Source organism: Ctenocephalides felis, unplaced genomic scaffold (genome assembly GCF_003426905.1).
Source record: "Ctenocephalides felis isolate EL2017-DRISC unplaced genomic scaffold, ASM342690v1 CF-g0.4_SCAFFOLD_01492, whole genome shotgun sequence".
Lineage (NCBI taxonomy): Eukaryota > Metazoa > Arthropoda > Insecta > Siphonaptera > Pulicidae > Ctenocephalides > Ctenocephalides felis.
Genome location: NW_020537646.1, coordinates 25,136,071 through 25,162,482, shown reverse-complemented (window position 1 = coordinate 25,162,482; position 26,412 = coordinate 25,136,071). Strand labels below are relative to the sequence as shown.

The following is a 26,412-nucleotide window of genomic DNA, read 5'->3' as shown; positions in this document are numbered from 1 at the left end:
TTTGGCCTAAAAAATTTTGGTCAAAAAAAATTTTGGCTCAAAAAAATTTTGACCCAAAAAATTTTGACCTAAAAAATTTTGGCCCAATAAATTTTGACTCAAAAAAATTTGGTCAAAAAAATTTTGGCCTAAAAAATTTTAGTCGAAAAAATTTTGGCTCAAAAAAATTTTGACCCAAAAAATTTTGACTCAAAAAAATTTGGTCAAAAAAATTTTGGTCTAAAAAATTTTGGTCAAAAAAATTTTGACCGAAAAAAATTTGGTCAAAAAAATTTCATCACCCACCGCAATCCAGTACGCGAGAAGCAATAAAAGGAATTCATTTATCAACTGTGCAGGCAGTACTGCACAGCGTGCGTTATGAGTTGTGAAAAATATATATAACTTATCAGCGAGAGTTAGAAATGGAACAAAATAACAAAATATTGAAAGAAAAATGTTGGTTTATTTGACAAGTTTTTTTACTAATATTATATGTCAAAAATCAATCCAACTCGAAGCGACGACGACGACTTTGAAATCTGTCGCGATCGCTAGTCGACTAGAGCCTCTGTCGACCAAAGACGGATCCAAAAAAGTCCAGATGAGACGACCCAATCACATTGAATTGATTGCTCATTTGAACAAAATGAAACCCAACACAAAAAGTTGGGTTCACGCTCAGTACTCGAGTACTAAGCGCAATGAAAAATTTACCCATACGTTTCTTTAATAGAAAAATGTAGCAATTTTGGTCAAAAAAAATCTTGGTCAAAAAAATTTTGGCCCATAAAATTTTGGTCCAAAGAATTTTGGAAAAAAAATTTTGGTCAAAAAAATTTTTGGTCAAAAAAATTTTGGTCAAAAAAATTTTGGTCAAAAAAATTTTGGCCCAAAAAATTTTGGTCAAAAAAATTTAGGGGAAAAAAATTTTGAAAATTTTGGAAAAAAAAAATTGGGAAAAAAAATTTTAGTCAAAAACAATTTTGGTCCAAAAAATTTTGGAAAAAAAAATTTTGGAAAAAAAAATTTTGGTCAAAAAAATTTTTGTCAAAAAAATTTTGGTCAAAAAAATTTTTGGTCAAAAAAAATTTGGTCAAAAAAAATTTGGTCAAAAAAAAATTTGGTCTAAAAAGTTTTGGAAAATAAAAATTTGGTCAAAAAAATTTTGGTCAAAAAAATTTTCGGAAAAAAAAATTTAGTCAAAAAAATTTTGGCCAAAAAAAATTTTGGTCAAAAAATTTTTGGTCAAAAAAAATTTGGTCTAAAAAATTTTAGAAAATAAAAATTTGGTCAAAAAAATTTTGTTCAAAAAAATTTTCGGAAAAAAAAATTTAGTCAAAATAATTTTGGTCAAAAAAAATTTTGGTCAAAAAATTTTTGGTTCAAAAAAATTTTGCCCAAAAAATTTTCGGAAAAATCTTTGGCCAAAAAAATTTTGGTCAAAAAAATTTTTTGTCAAAAAAAATTTGGAAAAAAAAATTTTGGTTCAAAAAATTTTGGGAAAAAAAAATTGGTCAAAAAAGTTTTTGGTCAAAAAAATTTTGGGAACAAAAATTTTGGTCAAAAAAATTTTGGTCAAAAAAATTTTTGGTCAAAAAAGTTTTGGTCCAAAAAATTTTGGGAAAAAAAATGTTGGTCAAAAAAAAATTTGGACAAAAGAATTTGGTCAAAAAAATTTTGCAAAAAAATTTTGCGAAAAAAAAAATTGGACAAAAAAATTTTGGTCAAAAAAATTTTGGTCAAAAAAAATTTGCGAAAAAAATTGTGGAAAAAAAAATTTTAGTCAAAAAAAATTGGGAAAAAAAAAATTGGTCAAAAAATTTTGGGAAAACTATTTTTGGTCAAAAAAATTTTGGGCTAAAAAATTTTGGTCAAAAAAATTTTGGGTCAAAAAATTTTAGGAAAAAAAATTTTGGTCGAAAAAATTTTGGGAAAAAAAATTTGGTCAAAAAAGTTTTGGGAAAACAATTTTTGACCAAAAAAATTTTGGTCCAAATATTTTGGGAAAAAAATTTTGGTCCAAAAAATTTTGGGAAAAAAATTTTGGTCCCAAAAATTTTGCAAAAATAATTTTTGAGCAAAAAAATTTTGGTCCAAAAAATTCTAGGAAAAAAATTTTTAGTCAAAAAATTTTGGGAAAAAAAATTTCGGTCCAAAAAATTTTGATCAAAAAAATTTTGGTCCCAAAAATTTTGGTCTAAAAAATTTTGGTCAAAAAAATTTTGGGAAAAAAATTTTTGGTCAAAAAAATTTTGGGAAAAAATTTTAGGTCAAAAAAATCCTTTCCACTCACCTCTTTTATCCATCCCTCTCCTTTATTGGGGGTGGTACCACAGGGAATCAGGTTCGCAAACCCCACACCCTCCTATAATCCCCCTCTCCCCCTGTCCGAAGATGATTCGGGGTTTATTAGGGGATGATACGGGATTCTCGCGCGTATATCTCTCCTCTGGATTCCTAGAGTCCCAAATTCGAACGGATATGATTCCGTGCATACCTCCGTATTGTGTCCGGAGTTACGACTCGAACTCGGTACCCTTTGGGTATGAAGCTATCATCCTACCAATTAAGCTAACACAGGCCACATTGGTTTTGCTTTTTTTGGCCATATGACTTGTTAGTTTGTTATATCTAAATATTAACTTTGTGTTATTTAACAATAAATAAACACTACAACGTCAAAAAATTTTTGGTCAAAAAAAATTAAGTCTAAAAAAATTTGGTCTAAAAAATTTTGGAAAATAAAAATTTGGTCAAAAAAATTTTGGTCAAAAAAATTTTCGGAAAAAAAAATTTAGTCAAAATAATTTTGGTCAAAAAAAATTTTGGTCATAAAATTTTTGGTTCGAAAAAATTTTGTCCAAAAAATTTTCGGAAAAATCTTTGGCCAAAAAAATTTTGGTCAAAAAAATTTTTCGTCAAAAAAAATTTGGAAAAAAAAATTTTGGTTCAAAAAATTTTGGGAAAAAAAAATTGGTCAAAAAAATTTTGGGAATAAAAATTTTGGTAAAAAAAATTTTGGTCAAAAAAATTTTGATCAAAAAAATTTTTGGTCAAAAAAATTTTGGTCCAAAAAATTTTGGGAAAAAAAATTTTGGTCAAAAAAATGTTGGTCAAAAAAAAATTTGGACAAAAGAATTTGGTCAAAAAAATTTTGCAAAAAAATTTTGCGAAAAAAAAATTTGGGAAAAAAAATTTTAGTCAAAAAAATTTTGGTCAAAAAAAAATTTGGACAAAAAAATTTTGGTCAAAAAAAATTTGGTCAAAAAAAATTTGCGAAAAAAAATTTGCGAAAAAAAATTGTGGAAAAAAAAATTTTAGTCAAAAGAATTTGGAAAAAAAAATTTGGAAAAAAAAATTTGGTCAAAAAAATTTTGGATCAAAAAATTTTGGTCAAAAAAATTTTGGGAAAACAATTTTTTGTCAAAAAAATTTTAGGCCAAAAATTTTGATCCAAATATTTTGGGAAAAAAATTTTGGTCCAAAAAATTTTGGGAAAAATTTTGGTCCCAAAAATTTTGCGAAAATAATTTTTGGGCAAAAAAATTTTGGTCTGAAAAATTTTGGTCAAAAAAATTTTGGGTCAAAAAATTTTAGGAAAAAAAATTTTGGTCGACAAAATTTTGGGAAAAAAAATTTTGGTCAAAAAAATTTTGGGAAAACAATTTTTGACCAAAAAAATTTTGGTCCAAATATTTTGGGAAAAAAATTTTGGTCCAAAAAATTTTGGGAAAAAAATTTTGGTCCCAAAAATTTTGCAAAAATAATTTTTGAGCAAAAAAATTTTGGTCCAAAAAATTTTAGGAAAAAAATTTTTGGTCAAAAAATTTTGGGAAAAAAAATTTCGGTCCAAAAAATTTTGATCAAAAAAATTTTGGTCTAAAAAATTTTGGTCAAAAAAATTTTGGGAAAAAAATTTTTGGTCAAAAAAATTTTGGGAAAAAATGTTTGGTCAAAAAAATTTCCGAAAAAAATTTTGGTCTAAAAAATTTTGGTCAAAAAAATTTTGGGAAAAAAATTTTTGGTCAAAAAAATTTTGGAAAAAAAATTTTTGGTCAAAAAAATTTTGGTCCAAAAAATTTTGGGAAAAAAATTTTAGTCAAAAAAAATTTGGTCCAAAAAATTTTGGGAAAAAAATTTTGGTCAAAAAAATTTTGGTCCAAAAAATTTTAGGAAAAAAATTTTTGGTCAAAGAAATTTTGTGAAAAAAATTTAGGTCAAAAAAATTCTTTCCACTCACCTCTTTTATCCATCCCCCTTTATTCCCTTCATACCTCATATCCGGGCACTCGCGCACCGACCCTCCATGTGCCCAGTTTTTACCCCTCTCCTTTATTGGGGGTGGTACCACAGGGAATCAGGTTCGCAAACCCCACACCCTCCTATAATCCCCCTCTCCCCCTGTCCGAAGATGATTCGGGGTTTATTAGGGGATGATACGGGATTCTCGCGCGTATATCTCTCCTCTGGATTCCTAGAGTCCCAAATTCGAACGGATATGATTCCGTGCATACCTCCGCATTGTGTCCCGACTCGAACTCGGTACCCTTTGGGGATGAAGCTATCATCCTACCAATTAAGCTAACACAGGCCACATTGGTTTTGCTTTTTTTGGCCATATGACTTGTTAGTTTGTTATATCTAAATATTAACTTTGTGTTATTCAACAATAAATAAACACCACAACGTTCGTCGTAGTGCTGAATTTCGTTTTATGGCTGGAGGTATGATTCGAACTCAGTACCATTTTGGTACGAAGCCATCACTCTACTAATTACGCCAACACAGCCCATACCAACCCAACTTTTTTTTGGCCATATTACTTGTTAGTTTGTTATATCTAAATATTAACTTTGTGTTATTCAACAATAAATAAACACCACAACGTTAGTCGTAGTGCTAAATTCCGTTTTATGGTTCAAGGTATGATTCGAACTCGGTGCCCTTTTGGTACGAAGCCATCACTCCACCAGTTACACCAACACATGCCATACCAACCCAACTTTTTTTTGCCATATGACCTGTTAGTTTATTTTCATTTAAAATATACTAACAGGTATATTTTATAATATATTTCATTTAAAATATATATATAACACATGCCATACCAACCCAACTTTTTTTTGCCATATGACCTGTTAGTTTATTTTCATTTAAAATATACAATATCGCCTACTTTGTAACGGTTTACTAATGTGATCGTCGTGGCGTAGCGCGTTGGGAGGTGGAGAGAACAGGGAAGCAGGTTCGAGACGTGGTAAAGTAAGCAAGGTAAGAATCTGTTGTTAACGTAGAGGATAGTAGGTAAGGTAGTGTAAAGTAAGGAAAGAGATAGTAGCGTGAAGATGGTGGAAGTATTAATACTATACATAAAGTATTAATATACATACATATATATATTAATAATGATGAGGATGTCTTTGTGCAAAAAGAACATAGCTGAAAACTTCATTTTTATTGTACAAGTCCAAAGTTAAGAAAAAGAACATAGTTGTAAACTTAATTTTTATTGCACTGACCAATATCTGAAGCATATTAAATAAAATGAACTAATTAACATTTTGAAAAATAGTATAAAGCGAGTGAAAAATATTAATATTTTTCCACAAACCATAGATTAGTCTGTTTAAAATGGCCAAAGTCATAACTACATTAACTTTATTGATCATCCTCGTCAAAGAACGAATTGATGAGTGTGTTTCTAATATGTATCACTGAAAATGGTGTGAAATGAAACACTCCAAATAAAGTTTAGTTATTCAAAACTTCCAATCAATATATCACAATATTTAATAATACAATTAGATTTATTTATTATTACAATTACAATAATGAAAATGAAGAAATTACATTATCATTCATGTAATAGTATAATTATACATTTTAGTATATATAATAGTATTAACACAGTATGATATGAAATTAAGTTTTATTTACAGCTAAGAAAAGTACATTATTTGAAGCAGTAATAGAAAACACAATATTTAATTCAGAGAAGTCATCGGTCCGACATATTAAATGTTTAAGCCACTCAAACAACACAAGGGATTGCAAAAATGCTAAGATTATGTATGACTGTAAAGTGTTCACACTTTTTTAATTATAATAATTTAGAACAATTTTCATAAACAAACCGTTCCTTTCATAGAATATTTTTCTCCTAGCGACATCTGTTTAACTGGGCCCTATTCCTTCTCTTCCCTACTTGATATTCTATGACTCATCTATTTGACCTTGATAGAGAATTCAGTTCAGTACAGTGAACGACTTGTAACGGATAACACATAATGCTAATATAGGTTTCCATATTTTAGATTTTAAATTTATAACATACTGATGATAAGACAAATCTAGTCTCCAAACGTTTGTGAAATTATTATTTAATAAATTAGTGCAAAAAAGAGTGTTGTTTATTCATATTTCTAAATTATAATATAATATATATATATATATATATATATATATATATATTATAATTTTAACCATATTTGACTATATATAGCATAATTTATAATAGCATATATATAGTCAAATATGGTTAAGTCAATTCAAACTTATGAAAGTATAGTTCACGTTTTTAAGTGGATTCAAACTTGTAAAAAATATATATATATATAGTCCATGTTTTTAAGTCGATTCAAACTTAAATATACTTTCAAAATAAAATATAGCTTCATATTGATACTCTTTACTTTATAGGTATAATACATTAAATATTGACATTTCAAAAATAGTAATTACTCATACGTACATGCGTAATTAATAGTATATATATATATATATATATATATATATATATATATATATATATATATATATATATATAGCATATGTGTATTAAATTATTATTTACATTAAGAGGGTCCTCCCATGGTGTTTTGCATCATTGGCGAGTGAATAAGAGAAGTTGCTGGTGAAGGGGAAGATCCTGACACTCCAACAATTTGCTAAATATAAATTTTTAAATTAAGTTTGTTATATCTGGACAGTTATAACACACATATCTTTTTATTAATTTTATTAATCATATATAAATATATCAATATAATCAAATCAATCATATCAATATAATCATATAATCAATATAATAATTTTATTAATAATATATATTCTATATTATTATATTTTATTAATAATGTTATATATATATATATATACATATATATAATGATATATATATATATATATATATATATATATATATATATATATATACCCGAATATTAAACTCAAATTAAACATATATATATATATATATATATATATATATATATATATATATATATATATATATATATAATTTTCTAATGTAATATAAATCGAATTTCTTTTTATTAATCATATTTCTTGAAAAAGTATAAAAACTGTTTTGTCAATAACAAAAGACAAATAATAATAATAGACAAAAGTACAATTTCAATACATTTCAATAATCAGTATTTGACTTACTGGATTGATGAGTTGGGGTGGATCATTTGGTAACACAAAATTAGCCAGCATATCTCGAATTGCAGGAAAAACTGAGCATTCATTTGGATTTGAAAATTGCATGCTATCTGAAAATCTTTAAAATAATTTTTAATCAATAAAAATAAAAGTAAACATTATAATTACAATACAATTTTATGAAATCAGTTCACTTTAAAGAATTTTAGCAGTTTTACCTCTTGAATTGATTGCTGGCAGCCGTTAGAGCTGTTACAGGACCAGGATCTCTTTTTTCAGCTAGTTGAGTAAGATTAGTACTGACATCGTAAACCAAAGGTAAAACTAAAGAAGCTGGTTCTACTCCTGTTGCATATTGAGTTCTTGTAATTTGCAACTATAAAAAAGTAACTTTTAAATGATAAATATTTATAAGGTGCAACTTATATTTATTCTTCTAACATTTTTTTTCTGTACCATATTGATCGTCCAAAATAGAAGTATGTGTGAAATTAATTAACAAACAAATTTAAACATATTGTTGCATTGTTTTTTTTATCAATATATGCTTAAGTAAAATTTGTTCACAAAAAATGAAAATAAATGAAAATCAAACTTTGATAAATAAAATAGATGCATTACTTACAAAGAAAAGGATTTTGTTGCGACAAACCATTACACCGGCCATACCAACAGGTACTAAAGGTGCAGCGGAAGGTGGAACACGGAGTGCCCATTGAACTGACCACTTTAGTTGTTGAGCATTTATCAATCCAGGCATTAATTCTAATCTCATTACCTATGAGAAAATATTTTAATTTAAAAATGCATTAGAATCAAAGATATTGATATCAAATTTTCAACTACAGATTTTATAGACTTAGTAAACTTTTCATCATTACCTGATGTTCAGTTTAAATCGTTACCTGAACAAAATCCTTAAGAACGGAATACGGTACATTGAGCATACGCCCAAAACCAGATAAAGAATTTGATTTATATGGAGGTACAGCTGCCCTTGATTCAAAAAATTTTTCTATTATCTAAAAGAAGATATAATTATATAAAGAATATAAAATTAAGTAGCAATATTGTAAGCAAATGAATAAATCAACAAGCATAAATTATAGTTAAATTATCAACATTCGATTGTATTTATTGATTTACACGATTGGTTTTATTAAATTTTTTACATGTTCTAACCCAAACATGAAATTGCGTAGAACTGGCCTTGTTAGTAAGTACATCTTCAACAGCCTAGCATACAGAAAGCATGCATGCTATTGCATTGTACAGATTTTAATTTATGTTTAAACACTAAACACTAATTATATGAACTAAATTAAAGTTTAGCAATCAATATAAAATTCATCCTTTTAAATAAGATAATAAAAACTAATGTGTGATTGATAATCAAAGACAAGTTACCCAAGCAAGCAAACAAGAACAAAAGGTTTATTTTTCAACCGTGTATAAAATGCATGTGTTTTTCTTTTTTTTGTACATACTTCCGATATATTGTATGTGTTATAATATATAATTATTTGAGAGCATAATTCCTTCCGATAAAAAACTTATATCAACTACATTGTAATGGACTTTATTTAATGAAATATAAGTTTTTAAAATGAAAAAAGTATATATTTTCTAATGATTCCCAAATATACGTAAGTATTAACGTTATATTATTTATTTTTATATTATATTACCAGTGTCACATTTAATTTTTTACACTCACCTGCAATTCTTCTTGTGTCCACTGGTCTTTATGATCAGGCAATGGTGAAACTTTAATGTGTAAACTTTGCAAATGTTGCTGATTCAAGCCAACGCGGCATTGCAAACTTTCAACTTTAAATAGTACTACACCGGGCTCAGTGCTAGCAATACCAGTTAACTAAAAATAAAAGTACCTCGTATATAAAGAATCTCAAAAATATGCCATTTTTTTCTGTAAATAATATTATAAGTTTGTAAAATGTTGAAAAATTCATTGAAAATGTGTATCTATTTAATTCAATCATAAAATACTCACGCAATCTTCATTCTGAATAAATCTTTGAAGCTGTCTACGCATATATACACAACCTAAAAATCGTTCTAAAGGTGCCATATCTGGTCCAGGAAGAGCCTTAAATAAAAGAGAAAAAAATTATATATTACATTACAAATTACATATTTTGGAAAATCGGTTAACGAATGAATACGCAAACTGAAAATTAAATGTTGTGTGAAAAACTATGTAAATACAATAATAAACACGAATACAAAATATAAATGAAATAAATAAAGTAGGCTCTAATTGATCCTGTTGTGTTAAGAAGAAAAAACTATTAACCTGTTATAATAAATAGTTTATTATTATTCACAAAGAAACGCAGAAACGGCTTGATGTGATATCACGCAAGGCTAGTCAACGCTAATATAATGAGTTCTGTCGAGTAGCTTAACTGTTTTTCGGGAGAAAACAAATTCCTCATTCGTAGTTCGTTACCATTTCAAAAAATCATTAATTTTAATTTACATTCGAATAATTTTAATTCATTTTTTATTAAATAAATGTACCTGTGGATGCTGGGAAGGTCTACATAGTTGATCCAGAGCTTCATGTGTTATTAATGTTGGTACTGCCCCAGCCCAAGATTTTTGCGGCAGAACACGAGATTGGTGCTGAGTTTTCATAATTTCATTCTAAAAAATATTGTCATTTATATCTTCTTATTTTACTTCTTATGTAACTCATAATATACAAATTATAATACGGGTATTGCGCGTTGATATAAAGTAAAACTCATTATTTCCAAACAATGTTTTACATTAATTAATCATTGTATTTCCTATTGATGCTTAAAACATTGAGTATATAATTTCGAATTCGAATAATTTATACTTTCAATAAGTTAGAAGCTTAACTACAACATGCTTATGTAGTAGAAATGGGAATCTTGAAAGAATGTATTTTCTTACTTGCATAAGTTGTGGCTGTGGACTATTCAGACCTGTGAGACGCGGTGACGGCCGTGGCGCAAGTCCGCCAGATGGTGACCCTGGCCAATTAGAAGCGGCAGAACCAGGAGACGGCATGCCACCGGCTGCGCTCTGACCTAATGAGCCAGAAGTTACTCCAGATGTGAATGGACTGCCATGCTGCGCGTCCATGTTATGAGCTGTTAATATAACAAAAAATAAAATTAATTGATTTATATTTTAATCATATAACATTGTTATTATTCATAGCCAGTACATATGCTCATACGCACAAAATCATGTTGTCTACATAAGTCATTATGCCAAATAATTTTTGCGTATTGCATTCCTATAATAATTTATTATTTTTTTCATTTTTAAAAGCGTTACTGACGTATGTAACGAAAATCTGAATAATAAAACAAAGTTCGAATTGCTTAAAAAGTCTCCAATTAGAAAGATTCTTCAGGCATAGCATAACACAAAAAATACGAAAATGTAATAAAAGATTACAAAGCTGTTAATATGCATTTCTCGAATATAATAGAGAATTTCTAGAATATAATTCGATGCACCTCGATGAGGACTTTTGCTTGTCAGTTTTGTGCGATGATCGGCCAAGCCGTTTCTAAATAAATAGCGAAAAAGTGAAAAAAAATTCGTCCACGTTTTAGCCCGCAATTCTGAATCGATTTTGAAAGTTCAAAAACCGTTCGAAGAATATTGGTTGGGAATCGTGATTATTTTTCGACAGAGATCGCCCGCGCCGTTTTCTTGTAATGAAGTGTTGAAAAATATTTTTCGACGATTTTTATTATGATTTTCTTGACCGATTTCAGAAATTTAAAAGCTATTTGATGTATCACGATGAGGACTATCGTTTGTGCAACGATCTGCCGAGCCGTTTCTTTATAATTCGAAAAAAAGTGTTAAAATTTTCGTCCACACTTAAGCTCATACTACCAAATCGATTTTAAAAAATCAAAAACTGTTCAAATCATGTTAATGATTAGTTGATTAGTTTTAGGTGAAAATCTACCGAGCCATTTCCTTGTAATTAACTGTTGGTAAAAAAGTTTAAGTCGATTTTATGAAACTTTTTTTGGAGATATACATCATGGTCTTATAGAACTTACTAAAATATTACGGTCTTACGACGATAGTATTTTAATAGTGTAGTAGTTTAAATTTAAAAAATCAAAGTTTTCTTTGAGAAGAGAAAATGAGTAGTTTTTTTTAAAGAGTAGTTGTTTGTTAAAATTAAAATAAGACTTTATATAAGGATAAAGTATTTGGTCTTAATGAACATACTGAACCATTAAAGTCCTGCGGAAACCGGTTCAATTATAAAAATTGATGATTTTTAAAAATTTGCTTTTAGAAAATACTCCGAGTTAACAATTATGTGTAATGAATTCACTCGGAACACTTTTAATCACTCATAAATTAATTTATTTTTTATCGACTATTTACACATATCAGCAAGTTCATGTAACTTGCCTCAAGGCAAAATACCAATACCAACTAGTTTAATATACATTTCTCGAAAATATTAGAGTATTAATTCGTGCACATTTATAAACACATCTTAAATTATAATAAGTTATATACCTAACGTTAAACTATATAAAAATATGTAAAACTTTTAATATTGAATGTTTCTGTAATTAATATTTTAACGATTGATATTGAGCGATTATAAAATAATATGCTATTTTTACCTGATGCATTGGATATGTGATTGGGACCCGGAGATCCAAGCATCATAGGGCTGGGTTGCATAGCATTCATTGGTGATGCGGGCATTAAACTACTAGGACCACTTTGCGCTTGTGATGGAGACGCCATTACACCGCCGGTCGGCGATGTAAGACTATACTGATTTTGTGCCACCTGATATGAAAATATAGAAATGACCAGAAGGTTTAAGAAAGTAATGTGAGTGCAAAAATTTAACAATGTCAGCCAATTGTATAAATATAAATAAAAGTTAATGATTAAAAAAAAAAACAAGTCTAAACTAACATAAGAAATATGTTTATATAATTTTACTACATAAATAAATAGTTGATATATTAAAATTGATTAAATCTATCAAGCATATGTTGTAGTATAAAATTTATAAATGAAAAATTCCATTAGAGCAAGGCTCCTTAAACTTTTGTCATTTACAACCCCATTTATGATTACGAGTTTCTTGACGACCCCACACAAATATTAAAGAAAAATAATATTTCTGATGATTTATCAGAATCATCAGAAATAATATTTCTGATGATTCTGATCTAATAAAAATCTAATTTATTTGTCAATAATAAAAGTGGATTCTAATTCTAATTTATTTATGTTAATAATAAAAGTGGATTCTGACTGCCTTAATTTGCTTGAATATATTCGAGTAGTTGCGTGATAAGTATCAAATTAAAATATAGGTAAGCAATTCAATGAGATGGATGTGCTTGTTTTTGATTGCAGAATTTACACCATATCATCAACTGTGGGAAATTCAGTTCTAATTTCTAACCAGAATTCAGTCAAAGGCTTTTTTGAAATTGTAGTTGTGAAACGTTATATATAAATATTTGACATCAAAATATCTCGCGATCGCAGAATTTTGCCACGTGACCCATAATGGGCATATGTATTAGAGCATAAATCAGACTTTTCGACTTGTAAATAAGTTACTCATAAATAAATTAGAAAAAAATGTATTTTATTGTATTTAGCAAACTGAAAATTTGAAATTGTACAAACCTGCCCTTGAATCTGCTGTATATGATGCGGACTAGCGGGCGTGTGAGGATTGCTGGTTTGCGACTGTTGTGAAGGGGGCGTTTGAGGAGTATGAAATCGCAAAGTAGGTCCTGTTGAACCTGAACAAGTGCACAGTTAATTAAGGATTACACCTACAGGATAAAAAAAATGAACAGCACAATCGGAGAAAAAACAAAAACAAAAAAATTTAGTTTTGAAACTTGGATTTAATGGGAAAAAAATTCGAAGAACGATGGCTTTTCCGCACTGAATTTTAAACACACACACATACATAGTACATCAGATGTTTATATACACATAGATATATATATATATATATATATATATATATATATATATTATCGTTTTCGCCCATTAACTCGTTAATCCGTTAATCTAAGCTAGTCAACGCTAATATAATGAGTTCTATCGAGTAGCTCAACTGTTTTTCGGGCGAAAACAAAAATTATTAACGAAGTTAACATTTTGATTAACGGATTAACTTTTAAGTTAATTTTTAAAAATGTTAACGGACAAGTTAACTTCCGTTAAAAGGCAGAAGTCCGTTAATCGTTAATCCAATGCCTACCGACGATTGCAGCAACTGCCTATAAATTAAAAAATATTAAATCTAAGGGCCTAAATTGCACAGCTTTAGCCAATGCCTTATTAAATGGCATAGAGAAAAGATTTGGACCACTACTGAATGATGAACAGTGCCAACTTGCCGCGGCATTTCAACCAAAGTTCCGGTTGATATGGCTGGTAATAGTTTCTTGAACACTTCTGCCAATTGTTTTTAAGTTTGGCTTGGGTCTTCACTAAATAACTTCTGAAGTTTTGTATCTCCAAACTTTTTTGGGTTACATTTTTGGTCAAAATCTATGACGATGTTTCTTTCGCAAAATTTAACGAATATAGCTTTGAAACTTATGAAGCGCATATTGCTTAATGTCAGTAGAATAAAATGTATATATATTGCCATACTTAAGATTCAAGACAACATTTAGAGTAACTGGTAATGAGTTTCAGGCACGCAAACTATATATACACATTTCAACATCAAAATTATTAAAATATTTAATCAATAATTTACATATATATATATATATATATATATATATATATATATATATATATATATATATATATATGAAATTATTAAGTGTTGTGTAAATGCTTCGACCTGGAGGTTCACGAGGACTTTGTGGTCCACCTGGACCGGCATTAGAATGCGGTGTGCGATTACCACCAATATATGTTGCATCCGATGATTCAATAGCGACTGTTGGACTAGGTGGATTGTCATCTTCCGATTGAGATCTGCGCCGCGATGAAACAGCTGATTCGTCAACAAAGCGTGACAAAAAACCCTGAAAATAACGAAATTATTCATCAATAAATACATATTAAAACAATAACGTTCTATTTATATTATTTAATTGTTGACTATTAAATTAAATTTAAAACTAGTTGGTATTGGTATTTTGCCTTGAGGCAAGTTACATGAACTTCCCGAATAATCGATTTAATCAATAAAAATAAATTAATTTATGAGTGATTAAAAGTATTCCGAGTGGTTTCATTACACAATTGAAAACGAACACTATCGTTATACCAAGTAAATCGTCTAATTTTAATTTTAACAAACGTCAAAAAAAAACTACTCATTTTCTCAAACTTTGATGAGTTTTTAAAATTAAACTACTTGTCGTAAGGCCGTAATATTTCAGTAAGTTCTATAAGACCATGATATACATCGCTAAAAAAAGTTCCAAGAGACCACACAAGAAAACGGTTCGATAGATTTTCAACTAAAATTAATCAGTATGATTCCCAAATGATATCTTTCGAACAGTTTTTCATTTTTGAAAATCCATTTGGTAGTATGAGCTTAAATGTGAACGAAACATTTAACACTTTTTTTAAATGACAAAGAAATTGAGAAAATGAGAAAAAATAATCCACATCAAAAAATACATCGATTGGCTTTTAATTTTTTGAAATCGGTTCATGCGTTTTTGAGCAAACGTCGATGAAAGTTACAATTTTGACAAACGCCAAAAAAACGACACTAATTTTTGCAAACTTTGACGATTTTTTAAAATTAAACGACTTGTCGCAGGACCGTAATATTCTAGTATGATCTATAAGACTACGGTATCTACCATAAAAAAAAATTAACAAAAATCGCCGAAAGAAATTTTTTTAACACCTTATTACAAGAAAACGGCCCGGCCGATCTTTACCAAAAACTAATCAGGTCGATTCCCAACCAATATGTTTCAAACAGTTTTTGAATTTTCCAAATCTATTCAGAATTGCGTGGACAATCAAAACGTGGACGAAAAATTTTTCAATTTTCTGCAATTTACAAAAAAACGGCTCGGCCGATCGTCGCACAAAACTTAGAAACGCTAGTCCTCATCGAGATACATCGAATGGTTCTTAAATTTTTTAAATCGGTCCAGCCGTTTTTGAAAACGTCGATTTACGGCAAAAAATCTGTCCACACACACACACACACATACTTTTTCCAAATTTGGTCTCATTTGATTCAGAATGGCTTGAAACGTCGAGTAAACATAAAATTAGCAATTCGGATTTTTTGATGAAAACATAAACTTCTCCTTCGGTATGATTAATGAAAGAATAGCATTAAAACAACCATCATACCTTGAGACCTTGAGTGGGCGTGAATTCGTCGACTACATTACTTCGATCATATCTGGAATAAGCACCATCCCTGATTGAAACAAGCCCACCTCCACTCATTCTTACTTCCAAACAATACATGCCCTGATATGCTATTCTGATCAGGGTAGGAGATTGTGGCAAAATAGTAAATGTTGAAACTGGAACTTGAGGTCTCTAAAAACATATTATAATTAAATTATGTATCAATTAATTGAAGTTTTTAAATTAATTAAGTAATAAGTTGTATTTTGCTTCAAACCTAGTTTGCATGAAAGCAATATAATTTACAATAGTTTTTGTAGTTTGTAATAAAATGACCGAATGGGCCCTAAGGTCTATAAAAATGGTATTATTTGAAATATATTCTCAACCATTGAAAGTATGTTTGTTAGCATACAATGATGTTCTTTTAAGTACAAAACATAAGTTATATTAATGTTTATTAAATTCTTGTGATAAATATTAATCTGAAATTTGATTTGAAATTTAAATAGAACGAAATTTCCCATCTTGCAAATTGTATATAGATTATAAAATAAATATTTCTAAATGTTAGTTGCAAAGTATTTCCCATTGGTATTTCCTAAAAGTATTTCCATTGAAGATAATTTTGCATTAGGTGAAACAAAATTCATTGTTATTTGCAGAAAAGTTTGACTTTATTGAGTTTTATCAAGGTTTTTGAGATAATGATAAAATTTGACATTGAAAAAAGCAGTTATTGAATGGGAGATTTTAGCAAGCATAAACTTTTTCTTTAGGAAGTTAACAAAAGTTTCAAAGAAAATTTTAAGTATTAATAAATTTTACCTGACTGTGCACACCGAGTTGTGGTAGAATAGGTAATTTTCCTAAGGAAACTAAAGGTTCATACGTTTCATGCAGCAGTCTTGCAATCTGTAAGAAAATTAAGTATGAATTCAATTTAAAAAATGCCATGTTTTGATATTGCATCAAAATTTAAAATTTTTAAAATGTCACCCTTAACCATTATTACAAACATTTTTCAGTTGATTTGTATGTCATTCTTTAAAGAACTTTCACAATACCACAATTGTCATTTTATTCAAATATCTTAAACCAATAAAATAAAAATTATGTGATCACACAAACATTCTATTCTCACATAATCTTAATGAAAATCAAATAGTTTGATGAAAAATGTATTGTGCTACAATGTTATAATTCAAGCTTTTAATATTCTGAACATACAAATCACTAGTATACCTGTGTCAAATCTCTGTATCGATTCAAATGAGCTTCTAACTGTTCTCTCATAATGGAATGTGCATTAATTGCTGTGCTATTTGTTCCAAATATCATTCTGAATGATTTTGTTTCAGCTGACCAAAAAATTGTTACTGTGGCACCTTTATCCAACCCATACCCTAATATTAATTTTAAATAGGTATATGATTTGATAGACATTATGCTCTGCAAGTTGTACTTATCTGAAAAAATAGTTTTGTTAAAAGATTTCAAGTTAATAATTCACACAACAATAAGTTTATTAACCACTTCGTTATGAGCGACAAGTATACTTGACGGCCGCAGAATGCCCCATACAGTCGGGCGTCACGTTTAGTAGCCGTAATATGAACCCTCAGCGTACGGACGTTGCATGCCATCTGTAGCGACTTTCCGCGGCCAACAGGCGCCGTATCGAAATGGTTAACTAAAAGACAACCTCACCTGCTTTATAATATTCAGCAAATTCTTGTACTATAGTGTATAAATGTGCAATCTGAGACCAATCGTTAAGAAAACTCTCTACTGTCAAGTGTGTTGTTTCAGAAGGTGTCATTTCATATTGTAAGTAGACAGGTCGTCTCATTCCTAGATCAAAAATATAAAAACAAAACTGTGTGAAAACAACTCATCAGAAAAACATATATCTAAGAAATTTCAAAATATATTAGTTATCTTTTATGTACAGTAGAAGTTTCTTATTCGCGAGAGATACGTTCCGTAAAAATGCTGCAAATAGAGAATCTGCAAATACAGGATGGCACTTTGTATGGATTATAGGGAATACTTTCCAGGATGACAAAATAATCCGCTAATAATGAATAATTCAGCAAATACAGGATGAAACTAGTTGGTTTGGTATTTAGCCTTGAGGCAAGTTACATGAACTTCCCGATATGAGTAAATAATCGACTTAATCAATAAAAACTAATTTAATTTATGAGTGATTAAAAGTATTCCGAGTGGATTTATTACACATAATTGAAAACAAACAAACAGATTAACTCGGAGTATTTTCTAAAAGTAAATTTTCAGAAATCAATTTTTATAATTGAACCAGTTTCCAGGACTTTAATGGTTTATTATGTTCAAGACCAAGTACTCTATCATTATACCAAGTAAATAGTCTAATTTTAATTTTAACAAATGTCAAAAGAACTACTCATTTTCTCAAACTTTGATGAATTTTTAAAATCAAACTATTAGTCGTAAGGCCGTAATATTTCAGTAAATTCTATAGGACCATCGCAAAAAAAATTCCATAAAAATCGGCTTAAATTTTTTTTCAACAGTTAATTACAAGAAAACGGCCCGGTAGATTTTCACCTAAGACTAATCAGTATCATTCCCAACTAATATCTTTCGAACAGTTTTTGATTTTTTAAAATCGGTTCGGTAGGATGAGCTTAAATGTGGACGAAAAGGCACTAAGGACAAATGTGGACACTTTTTTTCAAATTACAAAAAAACGACTTGGCAGATCGTCGCCCAAAACTGACAAATGATAGTCCTCGCCGAAATACATCAAATGGCTTTTTAATTTCTGAAATCGGTTCAGGCGTTTTTGAGAAAATGTCGATCAAAGGTCTAATTTTGACAAATGTCAAAAAACGATACCAATTTTTGCAAACTTTGACGAATTTTTAAAGCCAAACCATTTGTCGTAGGGCCGTAATATTTTAGTATGATCTAGAAGACTATGGTATCTACCGTCAAAAAAATAATCATAAAAATCGTCGAAATTTTTAAGAATTTCAAATGTTACTCCTTGTAAGATTTTAAAAATTGCACCAAATACTGGATTATACCTTGTTCTTTGGGATTAGAACTGGATATCGGGCTACCAAAAAACACCAATTCAACAGTCCATATTCTCATCAAATTTCTTAATTGCACTCTAATAGATACAGAAAGTAGGCGCTTCAGTAAAGCTTTGAATAAATGGTCCATAGATGTGCTATTGGTTGCACAAGCAGGTAAGGGTGGTTGAGGTGGCGGCATTTGCAGTATTCGTAATACAAGAGCAGTAGCTTGCCCTTCAACTTGCAATCCCTGGTGTGCCACATTATTTTTTGTTAACTGCAAAAAGATAATCTTGTTAAAATCTATTGCTTAACCTTTACTAAACTATTAAATTTCAGCGGAATTCATATATTTTAAACAATATTTTTATGAATAATTACTTTCACCAAAATTATATTTTTATATTAATGCATCAATTACTGCATATTAGTATACCGACCTCTAATGATAATTGCACAAATGGTATTCTTTCATCACATAGAGCAATTACATGAGCTAATTCAGGTATGAAATATGCAGGTTGCTTGGCTCTTCTAGCTCCATCAAGTTTAAATAATACACCTGATTTCCTTTTTAAAGCTAGCCCATTTGTCCTCTCCACGGCATTCGGTTGTTCTGATAATATGTAAACTTGATTAGGTCTCACACATCAATAAAAATCGATTTCAAATCAGTAAATGGTATATTCTCTCTGGGTGGCATATGTATACAAATTCTACATTTTCAAACAAAAAGTAGTATTTATCATAAATTCTTCAACTAGGATTGAATCAAAATTTTTAATTTTAACATAATTTAATAAACATGTGTTTAGTAACTAATTTCCTAAATAGTTTTATGCAATATATTTACCATCAACATGCGTAAATGGACCATGTGTTATAACAAATGAATCAAAATCTATAAGATTTTGGACTCGAAGGTACATTTTAGGAAATTCTGTTTCAATTGTTTCATCATGTGGGTCATCATCAATACTAGAATGCTTTACAACTGCCATATGGAATATGAAATCCATCTCAGTCTGACAAGTTTCCTTTTCTTTCATTTCAACTATCTGAGAAAAAAATTTCTTGTGTACACATTTTATTTATTTATGCTCAGAAGTAATAATAAAATGATTGTAATAAAGGAAAATCTTTAAATTTTAGATCTGATATTAAATTTATAAAAGTTAGTTTACCAATATGACACCTGGATGCCTATGTAATTGTACAAACATTCGATGCCGACTTATTTTAGACATTGGATGATCAGGATAATGCAACAATGGTAAGCGTTCATGCGGAGTTGCTGGCAAGTGTTGTAAAGTTTTCTCACACCTCCTTTGGGTTAACCAATATCTTTATAAAAAAAAAACATTTTAAATAGAATTCATAAATGTGTCTGTATGAAGACATGAATCAAATTGGAAAGTAATTGACATATACTAATAAAATTTAAGTAATTTGAAGAATGAGGTTACGCCATTTACTAATTTACAATTACATTTAAATGATGTTTTTCCCAAGAAAATTATCTGGTTTTATAGAAATTACTGAAATGATCCAAATATTGTGACACTGAATATTGCTATGTACATTGTAAATAATATTAATTTACATTAAACATAACAGACTTCAGTAACTTTCACAAATTTGATGAATATAATCGCAATGCAAAAAGTGTTGTTATGAAGTAACTACTAAAATGTAAAAAATACAGTGCAAGCAATTTACAGTTTATTCATGAATTGTCTTTATATATATTAAAATATTCTATTTCATCTCACTTAATCTCAAATAGATAAAAAATTAAATATTATTAATTGCTTTCAAGTTAGTTTAAAACAAGTAAATACCTTAGTTCAGAAACCAGACCAGGAATACGCGAATGATCACCATTTAAAGCTTGTTGTAGTTCAGGAACATGCATTGCTTGTGGATATTGTGGCACATGACACTGCATTATACCCGTGTGGGTGTCTACAGTGATTAGAAGTTGCTCTGCTCGTAAACAGGGTTGTAAAATAGGCATCGACAATATGGCTGGCGATCCTTGTAAGTGACCTAATAAAATATATAAAAATCTAGTTGAAATAATCAATTTGAATGCTTTACATTGAGAGAATACTAATGTGATATATTGCAACTATAGGCAAGTAAACAACATTTTAGGCTGCAGTTTCATAAACTGGTACAAAAATATTGAAACAGCCACTACCATCACCAATTCTAATAAAAATAATATTTATATATATATATATATATATATATATATATATATATATATATATATATATATATATATATATATATATATATATATATATATATATATATATATTAGGGTGGTCCTTAAAAAGGTCATTTTCGAATTTCCTTGCTCCCAGGGGCTCAAATGGTTCCAAATAGATAAAAAACAATTCTCTGAAAGTTTTAGCTCTTAATATTAACGTTTAGATAGAGCGCAATTCAATCAAAGTTTTGTATGGAAATAGCATGGAAAATTTTTCAAAAATTTAAAAAATGTTTTTTAAATGTAATTTAGCGTACAAATAAATGAATAAAACTTATTTATTTGTCGCTAAGTAATACCTAAAACATTTTTTTTTAATTTTCAAAATTTTTTCCATGCTCTTTCCATACAAACTTTGATTGAATTGCGCTCTATCTAAACGTTAATATTAAGAGCTAAAACTTTCAGAGAATTGTTTTTTATCAATTTGGAACCATTTGAGCCCCTGGGAGCAAGGAAATTCGAAAATGACTATTTTAAGGACCACCCTAATATATATATATAATATACATATATATATATATACATATAAATATATATAACATTTAGATCAATTGAAATTGACACTCACATTCGACATCTTTTAGTAAATCTTGAAGTTCAAGTTTTAGTTCTGTTAATCGACCTTTTGTTCGTACATAAATAGTGTGTACAAGCAATCGTTCCATCGATAACAATTCAGATCTAATAGCTCTATCTGCCACCTCAGATTCCTAATTGTAATATACCAAAATTGTAATATTTTGTTTTATATATTACTATAACAAATATGTACAAATTATTTAACAAGAATTTCACAAAAAAAAAGACAAACATTAATGATACTGTTTTTTATTAGAAATATATTAGAAACCAATTAGAAAAAAATTACAATGCAAGTACTAACATTAAAAAAAAAAAAAAAAAATCTTTGTGAGTTGGCTTTTATACTTTCAGAAATTATTTCAAGTCTGGCATTATTAAGGGGGTACTCTGATCTAAAATTTAAAAATAAAAATATCAATTTCGTTTTTTTAGCATATTTTCAAAGATTAACTTTTGAAGAATATGTGTATATGAAGATTTTCTTAAATTTAAATTATTTTCAGTGATATAGCTATTTGAACACGATAATCCTCTTCTTTTTCCTTTCTTCATAAAACTTTGAATGCATTTTTCTCGAAATTGTCTTTTTCGTTACAGTACCCATGATTTCTGAACTTCTACATGATTGTATTACTTTAAATTTTTATAGAGTCTTCTATATATATTTCTCTTTAGTATGAACTACGCCCATCCCTTAATTCTGATTTATATTATATATCAAGAAAATCAATCAACCAATCAATCAATCAAATCAAATTATATATCAAGAAAACATCAAGAAAATCAATGAAAGTTGTAAAAAAAAGTAACAATAAAAGTTGTTTTTTTCAGGCAGTCGTAATTTTGTAAAAAAAATATTTTATGACTTGTCCATAGTTCATGCAATAGCCACATTATTTTAGATTATTAATAATTGTGTACATATTCTTTTTCTTCAGATTATTCGGAAGTCTAAAATCATGGATATGATCAGGTATCTATTTTTAGAGAGCACCAACTTCATAGTCAATTCTAGAATTAAAACTTTGTGACTAATTTCAATTGTCATATTTTTTTATTTTCTCAAAACATTGATTAATAACTAGTAAAATAAAGATATATTAAAAATATTGTTTTCAGAAATAAAATCTATAATAGAAGGTAAAATTAGGAAATGAGTATATTATAAGCAAAATCGAGTCACATTATAAAAGCATTTTATTTGTAGGTTTAATGTAAATTTCTATGACTATAATAACATTTTATCTTTTCAATTTTTGTTATTGACCAGTTAACTCAAAATCTTCTGGTAAAGTTAGAACTAAAATTAATTGTTTCAAAATATGCTCAAATTGCATAATATGCAAGTTCTACCTTATGACAGAAAAAACATTACATCTAAATTAATGATATTATTGTTTTCATTGAAATCTAATCTTTAAATTCATATTATAAAGAATAAGTTTGATTACCTTATTTCCTAATGTTGGAACATGAACAACAGCTAAAGGTCTCGCTGGATCATGTGAATCAACTTGTATAGATAACCTATATCCAAGCTCGGACCTTGGATCTTTACTAGTTAATTCCCTGTAAAAATTAGATAGAAAAAAGTTATCAATAGAGAATAAAACATGTGTTATAAAATTAAAAACTAAGTTGTTATATGAACAATATCACACTAAATATATAATATATAATTTACCTCCAATATGATATAGTTAGACATCTGCCAGGTGTATATTCGTCCACATGAATATGATCATCTAGCCTATCCCGACATAAACTTAAGGTCTGTGTGTACAAGACCTAAAATAAATGGATTAAAAAATTATTGTGAAGTTTTATAAAATATGATTTGTATAAAATTGCTATAAAAATGGCTAAAATAATGGAAAATAAAATTTCAAGGTAAATTAGATAATAATATTTTTATTAGAAGTTTTTACCTCTAACTGAAGGCTTTGGCAAAAATAATGCAAGCAATTATAAACTTCACTTAATGGATCTGCATTATCAACTAATCGAGATTGAATAACTTGATGAATATAGTAGACCTGCTGAGTATGCACTAAAGCTTTCCCATCTAGAAAAATAAATTAAAAAAATACAAAAGAAAAACACCTACTTCAGCAAAAATTTGCTGACATTTGAAATACCTCCTGTTTCTTTATCTTCTACAAGAATATCAATATCTAACAGTCTCCATGGTATATTAGGGCCATCACCCATAACAGTTAATGACACTTCAAATTCGTGCTCAACGTGGAATGTCACTCGACCTGCTTCAATCTAATAAAAATATGAAAATGTTGTAGTAGCTAATATTTCGATAAAATATTAATAAGTTTAAAAAATTAAGTAAAAATTAAAATAATTAATTGTAAGTCGAATTTAAATATTAAATTTTTATAATTTTAAATAATTATTATTGTCAAAGTTTGATTTCACTGAATACCTTAAACTTTCTCATTTGTGGTAACAAACTTCCAGAAACTAATCTGTGCTGAATTACTTGATTTAATCGATGTAAGGTTTGATGTCTTTCAGATGCTGTTATAGGCTCGGGTGGAACTATTTTGTCTTTAATGCATGATGGTAATCTTGAATATGTTCCAGTAGTCAAAACCTATTTGTTTACAAATAAGGCAGGATGATATAATGCTACATGTTTCTATTAAGAAATTGTAATGCTTTGGAGAATAATATGAACAATTTAATAATAATTGGAAATTTGAAAATAATTTTATTCAAAAACTCAAATCATCAATGATTAATATATTTACCTCTACCGCAGCTGGTATGTGAAAACTAGGTAAACGTGCAGTTACAAGCGTTTCGCGTGCCATCCTTGCTAGCATATCAGCTGTATCAATAAATAACATAGCTTGTTTATCTAGAAAACTCATAATATGCTAAAACCCGAAAGCAGAGATTAATTATAATTTATTTTTTTATTCATGTACATTATCACATAAATATAAATATGATACTGACTGAAGATTTGTCAACTTTTGATGCACTATTTGCCCATTTTACCAATGCAAGTAAACGTACAAACAGTTGTCTAGTTCTAGATGAAAAATTATAAATTTCTATTTTACGCTCCATATCAGTCTTTTGAGGTAATCTGTAATAGAAAAATAGAAATATTTGAGAGAATACAGAGACAAATCAAATCATAGAAAAGAATTTATTACTAATATTGTTATCTAACCAATTTTAAAGTCTAAAGTTGGATATTCAATTAAAATTATCACAAAGAAAGCTTCATGTCGCTAAAGTTCATCTTGTCACTTCATGACTAGTACTATTAACATGATGCATAAGGCAATAGTAACTTTTGAAATAACTAGGATTGCAAATCTTTTTTTAATATAAAATCCATGTGTGTATACACCCATGGACCCATGTGTTACGAAATTCATTTTGCAAGGGTAATAGAGATTAAATTCATAAACTACAATTGATAATTACATTCAGAATACCATGACAATCAAAAACTTTGACAATTATATTAATATTTATAAGAGTAATAGTATGCTTAGACAAACTTACAGTTCGGCAAGTACAGTCAACTCATGATAGGTTCTTTGAATGATAAAATCAATCAACATTGCTAAAGATATCGAACCACCTCTGGCCCCTTCTTGCCCGGGTGGAGCGTGCAAGACGGGCGTTTGAAGCCCCTCTAAAGGAGCAGGAGTCATGTTGGAAAATTTCTCTAGATCCGTTATGTCAAACCGTGATTAGACTCTGTTTACATAAATTATAATATTTAGTAAAAAAGTAAAAATAATTCATTTAAATCAAAATACTAGCCTGCAAACACCAATTCGTTTATTGTATCCATAAAACATGTAAACTAAAAGCTTAAATCAAAGTAGTAGGTTAGTTGATGTTTTTCGACAGCCACTTTGAACTAGACGTCACTTGTAGCTTGTAGCGTTATGCCAGTACTGCCAACTAGTAGCAATTGCATAAAAATGCATAAAAATATGGTGTATGTATTCGCTATGTGCGCAGTCATTGTAGAAAGGTGAAATCGACTAAAGCGTTCGCAGTGGCAACTTGGAGCATTACAGAAGGCTATTTTCATAGATAAGTAAGCATTCGGCTATTTAAACCGAAATTTTTATTCCTTTCAAATTTAAACAAATTAAATAAAAATGAGACACCAAAGTTGTGTATTAAATTGTGAAATTACTATTATTTACTCAAAATGTTTTCCGAAATTGAGGCAATAAAAATATTGAAGGAATTCAGGATTCAATGCTAGTGCCATAGATTCTCAAACTATGGGTTGTAACGTCAAATTTATCATTTTATAACATCACGTCTGAATTTATATGTATTTTGTTACCTAAAAAATAAATCATCTAAAAATAATATATTTCTTTTATATTTATGTGGGGTCGTCAAGAAACTCGCAATCATAAATGAGGTCGTCAAGAAACTCGCAAACTTAAATGGGGTCGCAAATAACAAAAGTTTAAGCAGCACTAGGCAATCGGGCGGCCAGTCAATTTATGAACTAGTTGGTATTGGTATTTTGCCTTGAGGCAAGTTACATGAACTTCCCGATATGTGTAAATAATCGACTTAATCAATAAAAATAAATTAATTTATGAGTCATTAAAGTATGAAAACAAATGAACACGTAAACTCGAAATATTAAGAGCAAATTTTCAAAAA

General features: G+C 28.6%; 1 protein-coding gene across 2 annotated transcripts; it reads right to left on the bottom strand.

The window, feature by feature from the left end:
* Nucleotides 1–6,065: 6,065 nt before the first annotated feature.
* On the bottom strand, nt 6,066–25,663 carry LOC113370205 (mediator of RNA polymerase II transcription subunit 14). Of its 2 annotated transcripts, none has more exons than XM_026610882.1 (32): nt 25,540–25,663; nt 25,276–25,473; nt 24,715–24,847; nt 24,504–24,632; nt 24,176–24,346; nt 23,877–24,009; nt 23,667–23,803; nt 23,423–23,526; nt 23,190–23,307; nt 21,725–21,866; nt 20,717–20,924; nt 20,060–20,219; nt 19,729–19,933; nt 19,316–19,491; nt 18,882–19,152; nt 17,518–17,661; nt 17,053–17,276; nt 16,636–16,722; nt 15,805–15,999; nt 14,315–14,501; nt 13,129–13,238; nt 12,096–12,267; nt 10,375–10,574; nt 9,973–10,098; nt 9,443–9,538; nt 9,146–9,304; nt 8,334–8,450; nt 8,054–8,206; nt 7,647–7,804; nt 7,432–7,546; nt 6,836–6,929; nt 6,066–6,215 (listed from the first exon to the last, which is right to left on the bottom strand). In XM_026610882.1, the coding sequence occupies exons 2-31, from the start codon at nt 25,425–25,427 to the stop codon at nt 6,837–6,839; spliced, it is 4,575 nt and encodes a 1,524-aa protein (XP_026466667.1). In that variant the 5' UTR covers nt 25,428–25,473; nt 25,540–25,663; the 3' UTR covers nt 6,066–6,215; nt 6,836. The 2 variants fall into 2 exon arrangements, with proteins under 2 accessions (XP_026466667.1, XP_026466666.1); XM_026610881.1 differs by having other exon boundaries at nt 6,069–6,215; nt 13,129–13,247.
* Nucleotides 25,664–26,412: the final 749 nt, after the last annotated feature.

Excerpts from the sequence above, each read along its gene's own strand:
- LOC113370205 (XM_026610881.1), bottom strand. The coding sequence starts at position 25,427 with ATGACTCCTGCTCCTTTAGAGGGGCTTCAAACGCCCGTCTTGCACGCT. Across the intron at positions 19,934-20,059 it reads GGCATCCAGGTGTCATATTG|ATAGTTGAAATGAAAGAAAA; the intron begins GTAAACTAACTT and ends TTTTTTTCTCAG. Across the intron at positions 9,539-9,972 it reads GACCTTCCCAGCATCCACAG|GCTCTTCCTGGACCAGATAT; the intron begins GTACATTTATTT and ends CTTTTATTTAAG.